The sequence below is a fragment of the Loxodonta africana genome, chromosome 12 (assembly GCF_030014295.1).
Source record: "Loxodonta africana isolate mLoxAfr1 chromosome 12, mLoxAfr1.hap2, whole genome shotgun sequence".
NCBI classification, from domain to species: Eukaryota; Metazoa; Chordata; class Mammalia; order Proboscidea; family Elephantidae; genus Loxodonta; species Loxodonta africana.
The window spans coordinates 40,688,330-40,702,750 of record NC_087353.1 but is presented as its reverse complement, the minus strand read 5'-3'; the positions used below and the strand labels follow the sequence as shown (position 1 = coordinate 40,702,750).

Genomic DNA, 14,421 nt, shown 5'->3' with positions numbered 1-14,421 from the left:
ACTCTCTGTGCGTCTCCCAGCCGTGACGACACACTTAACTCTGAGGCATGACAAGAGTAAGGAAATCCTCAGATCCACAAATGAAAAGAAGAGTTTACAAGGAGTGAACTAACTTTCACTGCTTTTCTCTAGAGAGAAACACTCATCTAAATTGCAGGCACACATCTTTCTGACTGGTGAGTCCAGCTTGCAGGGAATGCAAATATGATTATAAATCCTCAGACATCTTAAGAGGCTGGCTTCCCCAGGCTTCTGCCTCCCATGCTTTCATGCACCCAGGAATAAAGAGCCCACTTGGTTGTGGGAAGCCCAGGTGGCGCAGTGGTTCAGAGCTCAGATGCTAACCAAAAGGTTGGTAGTTCGAATCGACCAGCCACTCCTTGGAAACCCTATGGGGCAGTTCTACTCTGTCCTCTAGGGTCACTATGAGTTGGAGTTGACTCAATGGCAACATTTTTTTTTTTTTTTTTTTTCAGTTTTGGTGGTAAGGTAGTTCATCACTGAGTTGAATTCTGGTTGGTTTTCTTTGCCTGTTTCTCACCACACTAACATCTTTGGTAATTGTAGAACCCAGCTAAACCAAATACAAAATTTTATCTGGGAAAAGAAAGGCTCAGTACACCAGTAGGAATCCCTGGGTGGTGTAGACAGTTAAGCGCTATACTTTACTAACCAAAAGGTTGGTGGTTCAAACCCACCCAGAGGCACTTTGGAGGACAGGCCTAGTGATCTGCTTCCGAAAGATCACAGCCTTGAAAGCCCCATGGAGCCCAATTCTACTCTGCAACACATCGGGTCGCCATAAGTTGGAGCAGACTGAACGGCGACTAGCAACAACACCAGTAACCGAATCAACAAATCACATGTTTTTTGAAATCTAAGTCTTTGATGCAAGTGGATAATCTTCAAAATTCACTGGTTCCGTTGACATTTATTCAAAAAATAACTATTACCCTTTGCCAGGAGAAGCAGACATGCTGCTTTCTGGGAACCGGTGCAGCAATAAGGCAGCAAGGACTCTCTACTGCCCCACAGTTCAGATGAATGGAAGGGCAAGTCTGGGAGAAGAAATCAGACACAGAGCCTATAGCAAGGATTCTGGAAACTACCTTCACCTCTACACACTGCTACCTTTTTCATAAAGAGAAAAATGCATCATTTTGAGATATTGCCAGGCACACAGAAGTCTGACCAGTCAGCCTGTCCACCTGAGATGGTTGAAATCCTGTAGGCTCAGGGGAGAGGAGTTTCTCCTTTGACTTGCTTCAGGACATGGTAGCGAATGGTTGGATAAGCATAGTTTTTTGTTTTGTTTTGTTTTTGTTTTTAAATCTCGATCTAAACTTCTAAATATGTTTATTTGAAGGGATATAGTGAGTTTTGAAGTCACGGCCATAAATGCCCAAGGGAGGCCCCAGGCCCTTTTCCACTTTGTTGGGTCCATCGGATCAGTGTCAAAAAGCCACAGTTCCCTTGCTACAGAGCACATGCTCTGGGCCTGGTACAGTAGGGCCAGGTCCCATCCAGCTGGCAGAGGGCAGCCAGACTCTCCAGGCAGGGAATGCTTCTGACCCAACACAAGGCCTTTGATCTGCCATCTGACAGTGCTTCCCTGGAGGGCACGAGGTTCTTTGAGTAGAACAGGTCACACACAGGGTGGGCTGGAGACTCTAAGGATGGGATAGCCTGCACATGACTGTACAAAGCCAGGCACTAGATGCTCCAGGAGACTCCTGAGTAACTCAGGAGAGCAGCAGTCTGAGCAGCGAGGCTGGGCAGAAAGGGCCCCAGGGGGAGATAGAAGGACTGAGGGCCCAAGCCAGGCACCTTTCCTGAGAGTACTCCTAACATAGGGGTAGAGCCAGCACTTAAGGCCACTAGGCAGGGAGACGTCCCACAGGATGGGTTCTGGGTAAGCCTGGGGCGGATGGGCCCTTTCCCACCACCACCAGCTGCTTGAGTGGCTCCCAAAATCTCCCGTAGGATAGAATCACCTGGGGAATGTGTTGAGAATGCCAACTCTGAGCTCTCAGTCCCAGAGAGTCCGACTTAGTAAGAATTTGTGCTTTCAATCAGCAACCCCAGGTGATTCTGCTGTGAGAACCAGAGAAGGCAGTTTTCAGACGTACTGGACTAGGGGTCCTGGGAACCCCTATTGCTTATGATCTAGCCCCATGCCTGCAGGGCCTGCAGCCTCTTAAGTCTTGGTGGGTCCTGAGAAGGGGCCTCAGAGGAGAGCATATTCTTATTTTACCAACCATCTTGAATGGAAGCTAAGACACATCTACCATGGATTCTTCTGAAGAGCAAACAGAGTGTGGGATTATGCGCCTATTACAGTGATCAGGTAATGAGGGAGTTTAGTATTGTGGTTGCATTCGTACTCTTGTCAACTGTAAGCACTTCTTGTTTACACTGGTGTTTCCCTAGCTTAGACGATCAGGACTGCCCGCCTGCATGAGAGAATGTCTTTGAATTTTGGAAATGCCTGTCAATTGCTCAGGTCTCCTGTTCCCGAAACAGACCCAGTCTTCGTTTTTCACAGGCTGACAATTGGCAGGACTAGAACACTTTGATGGCACGCAACAATAAGAGAGCACTTCTCTCCCCTCTCTACAAATGGTGGCACCTGGATTTAGAAAACTATCCCATTGCCATCGAGTCAATTCTGACTCATAGAGACCCCATAGGATTTCCAAGGCTGTAAATCCCTATGGAAGCAGGCTGCCACATCTTTCTCCTGTGGAGCCACTTGTGGTTTCCAATCGCTGACCTTAACCACTGTACCACCAGGGCTCCTGAGAAAGCTATCAGGAGCCTTCAAAGTAACTAGACCTGACGAGTCAAGAAGAAGAAATAAAGTCCTGTCCAAATGGAAATGACGGCAATTCTATTGCTTTTTGCAGGCATGTATGGTCACTGAGCCTGACAGAGTTGTTTCCAATGAGTTCACTGCTCTGTTCAACGTATGTCACCAATAATTTAATATTCTCTTCTAAAATGTTTTGAATCTTAGGTTACTTTTAAATGAGCCCCTTCTGTAGGCATGGTCTTTGGGACTCTTCACAGATGACGTCCTGATCTGCAGATTGTGCTGCCCCATGGGCTATCCTACACTTATGAGAGCAGGCCCTGAAGGATTTTTGCCAAAAGTCCAAATGGTCAGGATGGGATTCACACTCCCAGCGAAGTGCAGTCCCACAGCATCCAGGCACAGGAACGAGGATGTAGAGGCAATCTGGCTGGCCTAGGAAAAGGGAGCCTTATGCTTCAATCTCAACTCTGCCACTTACTGTATGTTACTGAGATCACTTTAACCTCTCTGAGCCTCCGTTTTCTCACTGGTTGAATGAGAAAGTACATACGTCCCTTACAGGACTGCCATAACGAGAGGACAAGCAAACATTTCTCATGGAAAACTTTTCTCTGGAAAAGCCTCAGGCCCACAGTATTTGATCAAGAAAGGCCATGTAATCTCTTCTTGGCCATTTTCTTCTTAATTAATTCCTAATTATCTCATCTTTTTTAGAGGGGGAAATTTTTTTTTTAAATTCCAAAGGCATCAGCTTTCCTTTCTGAGTGCTGCTGTCCTTCCCTCCCTCCCACTATTATGTCCCAGACCCACCGGTGTCACCCCAGCATTTTTTCACCTACTTCGTCACTTTATAGGAAATCCTGGATGGGCCAGGGTCTCCTAAACTGTGAGCTGGTGCCACGTGGAAGGGGTGGTTCTTGGTGTATCTTTCACTGGGATACAGGTACACACCCTCCATGCCTTGTCCTGCATATGAATAGCAAAGAAGAGGCCTGGCATTAGGATAGGGCCAGGTTGGGGGCAGGGGATTAGATTGGCTCCCCAACCTTGAATAGAGGGACTTGAGGTTTCTAAACCGTCTCTGTAAGGACAGGAAGATTCCTCCAACCTCACACTACCCAGCAGGGGCCTGGTGGTGTTGTGGGGAGGCCCTTGGAAATCATAGTCAAGACTCCACAGGGAGTGGCCATGACCCAAAAATGGGTGGGCTCTGCTGTAGATGTGTCCCAGGTTGGAGCCTGCACCTTGCCCTACCTGGACCTGCAGGATGATGGAGCCACAACTTGGAGGAGGGAGAAGGGGAAGTGGAGGGAGTCAGGTATCCAGCTCATGCAATATTGATAGAGTAATGGAATACTGCACTGTACCCCCTGCTGATCCTGCTTTTGGTCCCTCTTGGCTCCAGGGACCACAGGCTTGCTGCAGGGCCATAACTGAAAGGACAGTGAGCACCCCTGCCCCTTTTCCTCACCCCCCTCTGACTTCAAGACCCCTCACCTGGGGGTGCAAGGCCACACCGAGCCAGAGGAAGAGGTAGGAACTATGGAGTCTCCCATAAGTTCCTGGGGGGGGGGGGTTCCGGCAGTGAGAGAGGACAGGCAGAAGGGGCAAAACCAGGACCAAAGATAGACAGGAAAGTGTTCATCATTTCCTTTTCACTGAGAACAAAAGAGAATCCCAGGGCTCAGGAGGCAAAGACAAAGGGAAGGTCCTGGAAGCTCTGGAGAGAGGCTGGCTGGACTTTGGGGGCCGGGAGCAGTGAGGTGCTGAAGGGTAGAGTGACCTGTGGTCTGGGCCCGGAAGGGAGCTGGCTGCGGGGAAGGGGGACAGAGATATTTAAGACTGGAGGAAGACAAGGGAGAAACAAGGATTGGATAAGGGAGCTGTGTGTAGGTGGGTAAGGGTTTAGCCCCTCTGCTTGGTGTTTTGGGAAAGGTCCCAAAAGAGTCAGCCACTCTACCCTAGGTTTTGAGCGCTAGGGGCATCTGAGAACTGCACAGCTAATTTCTCCCACACCTCCCACCTTCTCCTCAGCCTCTGCCCTTATAGGTCCTCTCTGATCCGTGCCCTTCTGTTCTCATGCTTTGTCTCTGGTCCTCTGGCTTTCCTTCCAGTCACTGAAGTGGGGCACAGAGACGGGGAGGGTGAGGTTGGGGGCGTTGGCTGAGTTCGGAGCTCTGAGAAGGCAGGGCTGGGATCAGGCTGAAGAGCCCAGGGCCCAGAGAGGTTCCGGTTAACAATATCGCCTTCCAGTGGAAGGCCACCTTCTTTGTTCTGTTCACTGGGGTTCCTACCCCCGCTCCTCATGGTGTGAAGAGGTGAGGAACGAGGAGGTTGCGGATTTTCCATTGCACTAATCCAATCCCCCGATGGCTCCCGATTTGGGAGTGTAAGCCCTCCCCTATATCTTGGGATCAGTAGGTGAGGGGCTAAGGTATCAATCTCCCCTCTTAAGTGTTTCTTTGTGTGTTTCTATCTTCTATTTCTGTGTGTGGCCCTTGATGCCTCCATTTCCCTCCACCTCCTTCTGGCGGCCCCCCTCACAGAGCTGGGAGGAGCGTGTTCTCAGCCATGAAGCTCGGCAAGAATCGGGCCCACAAAGAGGAAGCCCAAAAACAAGGTAAGGACGCTTGCCCCTACAGCAGATTCAGCCCGGGGTCCCTAGCAGTGCGCTCCAGCCATTCCTCGGCATATAAACCAAGAAACCCCGCCCCGGGCTGGTCCCAAAAGGCTCTCCTGGGACTGGCCTGCCACAGCCGCCTGGGAGGAGCCTGGCCGCCCATTGGCTGGCAGGGGAGGCCAGGCTTCCAGAGTCGGGTCTTGGAGGAAGGGGGTGCCTCTAGGGCTGAAAGTTGGCCTAGAAATGAGCACAGAGCCCACCCCCAAATCTGCAGGTTTATATTAGGCTTCTCCTGCCCTTTTTCCTCCCAGTTTTTTCACAAAGAAGCTATTGTACCTCCTTAGAGATTTTTAATTAAGGGAGGGAATAACAACAGCAACAAAGGAACGTCGTTTGGTCAATTCACCAATGCTGGGGAGAACCAGAATTCCAAGAATCCTTGCCCAGAAGCGGGACTCAGTGTCCTGCCTTACCCGCACCCCATCCCCGTGCCCTCTCACCAGGCTGCAACCCGCCCACTAAGAGAAGGTACTGGGCACTCTGGAGAGAGGCGGGGCTGGGCCCTGGGGTCGGGGGGCTGGGAGCAGTGAGGTGCTGGAGGCTAAGTGGCCTGTGGACTGGGCCTGGAAGGAGCAGTCTGCTGGGGCAGGCGGCAAGGGAACTGTTTGAGAGGAGGCAAGTGGGTCAGGGGAAGACAAGGGGAGGAATGGAGTCGATAAGCCAGCTGTGTGGACCATCGGCTCCCTGACTTGGGGAAGGTCCCACAGGAGCCAGCCATCACTCTGCCTCCAGCTGGGAAGCAGCTTTTGAACTCAGGTCCGTTGATCTCATGCCCGCCATCGGGACTCCTGGCTGTCCTCCCCAGTTCCACATGTGGTTTCAGTGCCCCCCATCTCTCTCCCTCTCTCTTGTCCCCATGCCAATTCCAGCTGTGCCTTTCTGCATCTTAGATTCAGAGAGTACAGCTGCTGACTGAGGCCCAAGCACACCATCCTTTGGTGGCTTCTCAGAATCATCATTTCTTCATCTCACGGGCTTAGTACACACCAGGGCAGGGTTAGAATCTGCACTTCCTCAACTATTATACCTGGATACGTTACTTCCTAAGCCTCAGTTTCCCCATCCGTGACATGAAAATAATACTTATGTTGACAGGATATGGCTGTGAGCACCAGATATAAGTGTGTGAAGCGCCCGGCATTGTGCCTGGTACACAGTAAAAAAAAAAAAAAAAAAAAAAACACAGTAGCCACCCAAAAATAAATGGCAGCCATTGTTATGAAAGGAACAAAAGTATGGATTCTTTATTCTTTACCTTCTTTCACAAAGTTAGTCAGTGCTTAAATAAGTAAAAAATTAAACTAAAAAACTAAGACTGGATATAATATCAATTAAAATATGATCAAGAGCAGGTAGAAAACCCTGCAGACCTACAGGCTATAACATTCTAAGCAGATGCTATAGGTAAACCTTGAGTTTGGCTCTCAGCTTCCTGGATGCCAAAGTCAAAGGGGAAACACAGTCACTATTCCCCTGTCCAACCCACCTACACAGCCTTTTTTCATCCCCAGATGAGCCAGCAGTGCTGGAGATGGAGGACCTTGACTGCCTGGCCATTCGGCTGGGAGATGGGCTGGACCCTGACTCCGTGTCTCTAGCCTCCGTCACGGCTCTTACCACCAATGTCTCCAACAAACGGTGAGTGGGCAGGAGACCTGCATCCCCACTTGCCTCCACCCCATCAGGCAGGGCCCAGTTTGCCATGCTTGGAATTTGAGTGGGGAAGAATTAGGGCCCGTGGACAGCTTCTTCCTAACCCTGTCCCTTTCTTCTTTTTCTCGAATGCCTTACTTCTGCCCTTGCTAAGACAGACTGTAGCAGCTCCAGGCCTGGGCCCAGGTCACTGAACACCAGTGGGGTCAGGCAAAACACACCACACAAAGCCAAACAGCCCGTATTTGAACGTGTTGACCTAAAATCTGTCTCCCTGTTACTTCTGCCCCTTGGTTAGTTCTCTCTTTTAGGGCCTCTGAGAACAGTACTTGAGTGTTTGACGGCCATGATTCTGTCCCTCTGCCCTTCTCCAAGGTCTAAACATTATCAGTCCTCATCCTCCCTACTCCCGGTAGTCCCCTCATCCCAGGCCTGACATTGCATCTTCCCTATTTCTCCCCCTCAGGTCTAAGCCAGACATTAAGATGGAGCCAAGTGCTGGGCGGCCTATGGATTACCAGGTAGGTGGGCACCTGGAGGCTTCATATCTTTCAGACTGCATTAGTGGGGGTTCTGGCCAGATATACAATACGGAATTTGTGAAAGCACAGATCTGGAGGTCATAGAGAACTACGAGCTGAATATAAGTTTCTAAAATAAGCTTATTCCTGAGAGGCATTCCTGAAGGATCATGAGTAAGAAGGTGTAAACCCAAAGAAGAGCCTGAGAACTTTGTTTGTGCTGGTTGAAGCCCTTCCAGGATTTTGTGTCCAGCACTGGCCTTCATTAAGACCTGTTGTTGTTGTTGTAGGCTGTCGAGTTGACTCCGACTCATAGCAACTCTATAAGACAAGGTAGAACTGCCCATAGGGACTCGGAGACCGTAAAATTTATGGAAGCAGACTGCCACATCTTTCTCTCACAGAGCGGCTGGTGAGTTCAAACCACCGACCTTGTCTCAGTTAGCAGCTGAGCACTTAACCGCTGCGCCACCAGGGCTCCTTAAGTAAAACCTGGGGACCAGAAGAACTGTAAAGAGACCAAGGAGAACACAAAAAGAAGTATTCAAGCTCCATAGACACATCCAAACTTCCTGAGGGACCTAATTACTGGGCTGAGGGCTGTGGGGACCATGGTCTTGGGGAACATCTAGCTCAACTGGCATAATATAGTTTATAAAGAAAATGTTCTATGTTCTACTTTGGTGAGTAGTGTCTGGGATCTTAAAAGCCTGTGAGTGGCCATCTAAGATACTCCACTCGTTTCACCCCATCGGGAGCAAGGGAGAATGAAGAAAACCAAAGACACAAGGGAAAGATTAGTCCAAAGGACTAATGGACCACAACTACCACAGCCTCCACCAGACTGAGTCCAGGACAACTAGATGGTGCCTGGCTACCACCACTGACTGCTCTGACAGGAATTACAATAGAGGGTCCCAGACAGAGCTGGAGAAAAATGTAGGGCAAAATTCTTATTCACAAAAAAACACCAGACTTACTGGCCAGGCAGACTGGAGAAACCCTGAGAGTATGGCCCCCAGACACCCTTTTAGCTCAGTAATGAAGTCACTCCCAGAAGCACCTAGTACTTATTTATAAGCTGTGAATAGGGAGGAAGAGGAATCTTTCAGGAAAGGCTTAAATCATTGCTCAGACCTACCCCTGGAGGGTAAGGAGACCCAACTCTAGGTCAGAAGGCTGCCAGACATTGAGTAAGGGTGCTGGCTGGTCAGGGAGACAGACCTGGCTGCCGCTTCACTTCCTGCCCTTGGGGCGTTCTGTCTGAGGATGAATGCCAGGCCCCAGAATCAGTGTGAGCATCCTCTTCCAGGGCAGAGCTTTATCTCTGATGCCCATTTCCTAGGCCCATGCTCACCATCCCTTCTTTAAGGACAGCCCTACCTCACCTCACTCAGGTGATGATATAACGGACTAGACGGCACTTTTCTTTGTGTCTGGTACATCTGGTCATGTTTTCTCAAGGACATGCCTTAGCTCCTTTAATCCTTGCTTTAATTTTTCATCTATTCAGTCACTGTCTTCCCGGATGCTTGAAAAATAGCCCCAGGAAGTGCCAAGTGGACCTGTCCCTGTGGTTTTAGGCAACCGCAAGCCAGTATGTTCCTTGGGGGGTTGGAAATGTCACCCCCTCACCTCTCTGCCGAGATCCACACAGTTGTTCTGTGACTTCTGGTGGTCTTCCCAGGACACTTGGCTCAGCTCTTTGCTTCTCACTATGTTGAGAACAGGAAAACCCCAGACAGAGACCCCATACTCAGATACCATTCCCTCTGCAACACGCCACCTGCCAGGCTAAGGGCACATGAAAAATGGAGATGATGATGTTGGTGCCATTAATGTAACAGTTGTTTTTTGAAGGTTTACCATATGCCAGGCACTGTGCAGGAACTATATATGTGTTTTCCCATTTAAGTTCATGTCAGTCTTACAACCACCCAAAACCAAAAACCAAACCAAACCCACTGCCGTTGAGTCGATTCCGACTCATAGCAACCCTATAGGACAGGGTAGAACTGCCCCATAGAGTTTCCAAGGAGCACCTGTGGATTCGAACTGCTGACCTCTTGGTTAGCAGCTGTAGCGCTTAACTACTACACCACCATGGTTTCCCAACTACCTAAACATAGATATTATTGCATTTTATCGGTGAGAGGCTGAGGCTCAAGAAAGTTAAAGAATTTGCCCCAGGTCACACAAGTAGTCAAAGCTTGAGCCAGGATTCGAACTCTCAGATGTCTGACTGCAGACTGTGGTATCTCTATAACCAAGTCTATTAACTGGTTGCTCCCTTTTGGTCCCTGGTTCTTTAGCCTACATCCTACTTACTGCTTGTTTTCAAAATCTGTTTCAAACTGCTTCCTGCCACAGTCGTTTATTAAATGGGCCAGACATTTTCGCTCTAAAGACCTCTTAAATCTTCTGACTTTAACAAACCAGCTGTTGTATTTAACCCAGTAACATAGTATTTCCTGATGGGTTTATTCACAATTTCATAGCAAATGCTGATACTCTTTGAGAGAGAACTATGAGGATGTAAATGTGAAACTATTTTCACTTCCAATAAATACAACGGATAAAGCAGCCCTGCTGGTACAATGGTTAAGAGCTCAGCTGCCAACTGAAAAGTTGGCCATTCAGACCTACCCAGTGGCTGCGTGGGAGAAAGACCTGACAGCCTCCTCACCCGTAAAGATTATAGCCTAGGAAACACTATGGGGCAGTTCTGCTCTGTCACATGGAGTTGCTATCAGTCAAAAGTCAACTCGACAACACACAACAACAGCAACAACAAGAAAGCAATAAAGTGTACCAGAAGGGACTCCACTCTCTTGGAGAACTTGGCTCTGATGAGTTAGAAAGGCCTCAGAGAGCACTCTCAGCTAGTGAGAGGAGGGGCACTTATGAACTCAGATCCAGGAAGATCTCCTGAGGGCTCTAAGCCACCCTCAAGGTTGGATAGCACTGGGAGGAGGTCTGAAGGTGAAAAGAGCATGTCATAGCATACCCATACACCTGGTCTCTGCCATTTAAAATGCATGTAACAGGTGAGCCCTTCCCGATTATTAGCATCTCAGCCCGCCAGTCTCCTGAGCGAGATGCCATGGGCTTCTCCCTGTCAACCTCTCTGTGCAGTTTCCCCATCAGCATGAGCAGTGCTCGGCCCTGGGCAGAGATGTTCTTGTGGGTCAGGGAGCCTCGGGTCTCCTCCCCATGCTCTCTTCCTGACCTCTTCTCTTTAACCAGGTACTAATGAGTTTTCACCTCCAAACACCTCTCCAGTTTTTACCTCCCCTGCCACTGACTTGATGCTCCCAGCCTTGACTGCAGTATTGCACCCACTTCCTACCTGGTGTCTCTGCCCTCCCATTGCTTTCTCCACTCCATTCTCTGCCACCTCTGGAGTGATCTTCTCAAATGCAGACCTGGTTATTTCACACCTCTGCCTTCTGGAGATGAGGGCAGGTAAAGGGAGTACCAAAGGACCCACCAACTCTCATCTTCAGCCCCCCGCTCAGGGCTCTTGAAGCTCAGTCAAGTCCCTTGCTGCTTCAATTAGTAAATGTTCGATTTCCAGTTCTCTATGCTTCCTTGGCAGTGTTCTCATCGACATCAGAGTTTCTGTTTTTCTTAACATCATTACTTCTCATACCTTGGAATCAGATCCCTCACAAAGCACCATTACTCTTGGGCTCTCCCAGGACAGAGGTGTGGATTTACTGCCCAGCATTGTTTCTTGTGATGCCTTTCATGAAGCCACCTGGGTGTTATGTCCCTTATCTTGGAGAGAGAGTTTGGAATAGTCAATAACCAAAACAGTCTTCCTGGTTGGCTGGTCAGTTGGGGCCATTTGTGGCTCGGTTTACCTTTTCTTCATCCATTCTGGAATACCAGGAGAGTGTTCTCCCAATGATGGAGAGTGGAAGGAAATGATGACCCGTCCCCTCCCTCGTAATTCTGAAGAATGACCATTTTTTCTTTTTTTTTTTTCAAGTCTAAGTGATGCATTCCCCACTATAGAGCCCCTGGGGAGGCGAAGGGGCAGTAGGAATGGCTTCCCCCGGCCCCATTATCTGTAACCTCACCCCTGCGCTCTCAGGCTTTCCTGCTGGGCCTCCCCCCACCCTCAGCCAGCAAAAATCCCCCGATGGAGCCTCTCCCTTTCCCACTTGGCTCCTTTCAGCCCCCTGCCTTCAGGCCCTGTCCACCTCTCACCTCTCATGGGGGAGCTTGCAACCAAGGTAGTCCACCATCATGGGCTCTGCTGATAAAAAAAAAAAAAGGGAAACTTCCAGATCCTGAACAAGGGAGGGGGCAAAAAGGCTATTATCACGGTCTGGCCTCAAGATGGAAATATAAAACCAACCAACCCCTCCCACTGGAAAAGTGAATCTCCTGCTGGCATATCTTTAGTACCTTGCTATGCCCAACTTCATCTGTCTGCTCCCCAGTCTTGAGTTACAGAAAGCCTCTTTTGGAGGGAGGGGGATAAGAGGATGAGAAGGATTAGTTGTGGAAGAAAATAGTGGAATTTTTTTTTCTAAATCCTTTGGTGTAAGAAGTTTCATGGAGGTTCAGACTCCATAACTGCTATGGAAAGACTATTCTGGAAGGATTTCTAATGGCTGTGTACTCTCTTACATTGAGCTTCTCAGAGCTAAGTTAATTCGTCCTATTTCCATTTTCACTCTCAGAAGAAGTGGTGATTATTGAACTTCTCCGGAGCTCTGGATTCTGAGCCTTCACGTTGTTCCCTTTGGCACTTGATGTTCCAAATGGAAATGTGTGCTTTTATAGTTCAAGTGTTGCTTCAGTTAGTAAATACTCAGTTTCCAGTTCTGTATGCTTTCCTGGCAATGTTCTCACTGGCATCAGAGTTTCTATTTTTCTTGACATCATTACTTCTGATGTGTGGCATTTGCTTGGCCTTCTGAGTATTTCTACAGCTGATGAACACAGTACATGACAATTTTAGTGGTTATTCTTTTTTTACGAAGAGGGAAAAGAATTCTCTTGAGTAAAATCATATTTTTGTAATAGCATAACTTGCGTCGAAGCACAGAGACTAAAAAAAACAAACCTCCAGAATAAGAAGCATGAAGAGCAACCCTTACAGTTTTCTTAGAAGAATATACAAGGTAAATGCTAATACTAGCTTCAGAAAGGCTTTTCTGTTAAAATGCAATTTCCGGAGACTCAGCTGAAGCTATCATAAGCATCATACACGACCCTACCTCCTTAGGAGACTAACCATTTACCAGAAGGTAGGTTCTGTTTGAGAAGCATTTCTCAAACAGCTCATATTTGTATACAGCTTTCTACTATTTATAGGAAGCCCTGGTGGCACAATGCTTAAGTGCTCAGCCAGTAACCGAAAACTTGGCAGTTTGAACCCACCCAGCAGCTCCATGGGAGAAAGACCAGGTGACCTGTTCCTGTAAAGATTACAGCCTACAAAATTCTATGGAGCAGTTCTACTCTATCACATGGGGTTGCTATCAGTCGAACATCAACTCGACGGCACCTAACAACAACAGCGGCAGCTACTGAAACAGCACATTGACACACATTATCTCATCTAACCCTCGTGCAGTCTTATGGCAGGCGGCGTCTCCACTCATAGCTGAGAAAATTGAGGCTCAGTGAGCCCACATGGCCACCTGCCCTCACACTCAGGGATATGTCAGGTCCAGGAGTCAGTGCCAAGTCCAGCAACCCCATGTCTGCACCTCTCCCTGTTATACCTGGTCATTCAAATGGGCCTGACACCTCCGAATTCAAAGCAAGAGCCAGTGGCTTAAAATGAAGAAGGTTCAGGAAAAGTAGTGGTTACATCAGAAGTGATAGGTTTGGGCTTAAAATCTATGAGCTGGTAATCATTTACAGAAAGTTCCATGAGGGGAAGGACTTTGTTTCACTCCCCACCTGCGCCTGGCCCGTCGTATCAGCTGCTGTGGAGTCGGTTCCAACTCACGGTGACCCCATGAGTGTCAGAGTAGAACTGCGCTCTGTAGGGTTTTCAGTGTCTGTGATCTTTTGGAAATAGATCACCAGACCTTCCTTCCCAGGTGCCTCTGGGTGGACTTGAACCTTTCGATTAGCAGCCAAGTGTATTAACTGTTTGCATCACCCAGGGATTCAGCTCAGGTGGGTGCCCAGTAAATATCTGTGGAATGAATGACTGAAAAAAGGGCTTCCTGGGATAGAAATAATATTCGGGAGAGCTGGATGCCACTCACAGGACACAGGAAACCCTCACAACGCGCAATCGTGAGGCCAGAAAAGGTGGCTCCGGTGGGTGCCAGAGCCTCGATGGCCATTCAAACACCTCTACAAAGAAATTAAACAAAAGCAGGGAAACCAGGAATGTGGAAAGGGGGCCAAATTCCAGAAACACAAAGAAATATCAGAGGCCTGCAGGCTTAAAATGAGAAACGCTGGAGTAGGAAATTAAATGAAAGTTAGTGAAAGCTTAAAAGGCTTCAATCTCTTCCATGAAACCTACGGAGCTAGTTTGGCAGCCATGCGGAGGGGGAGGGAGAACCTGAGGAGCACTTGGCATCACCTGGGGAGCTCTGGAAACCCTGATGCCTGAGCCCCACCCCTAGGTTCTGATTCGATTGGTCTGGAGTGTGCCCTGGGCATTAGGATTTAAAAAGAAAACCAGGTAATTCTAGTGAATGCTGATTTAGAGATTATCCAGGCCAAGACCTCCTTTTGTATGTGTGTGTTTTTTTTCTTTTAATTGTTGT

The 14,421-nt window shown here is 48.6% G+C and overlaps 1 protein-coding gene across 2 annotated transcripts in view; it reads left to right on the top strand.

The window, feature by feature from the left end:
- The window catches only part of OTOF (otoferlin), a 125,330-nt gene that overhangs the window by 69,745 nt on the left and 41,164 nt on the right, over positions 1-14,421 (top strand). For both annotated transcript variants that reach the window (XM_064295144.1, XM_064295145.1), the window contains exons 6-8: positions 5,362-5,435; positions 7,007-7,133; positions 7,615-7,669. In XM_064295144.1, the coding sequence (XP_064151214.1) occupies positions 5,362-5,435; positions 7,007-7,133; positions 7,615-7,669 (256 nt within the window). The remainder of the gene's footprint in view (positions 1-5,361; positions 5,436-7,006; positions 7,134-7,614; positions 7,670-14,421) is intronic.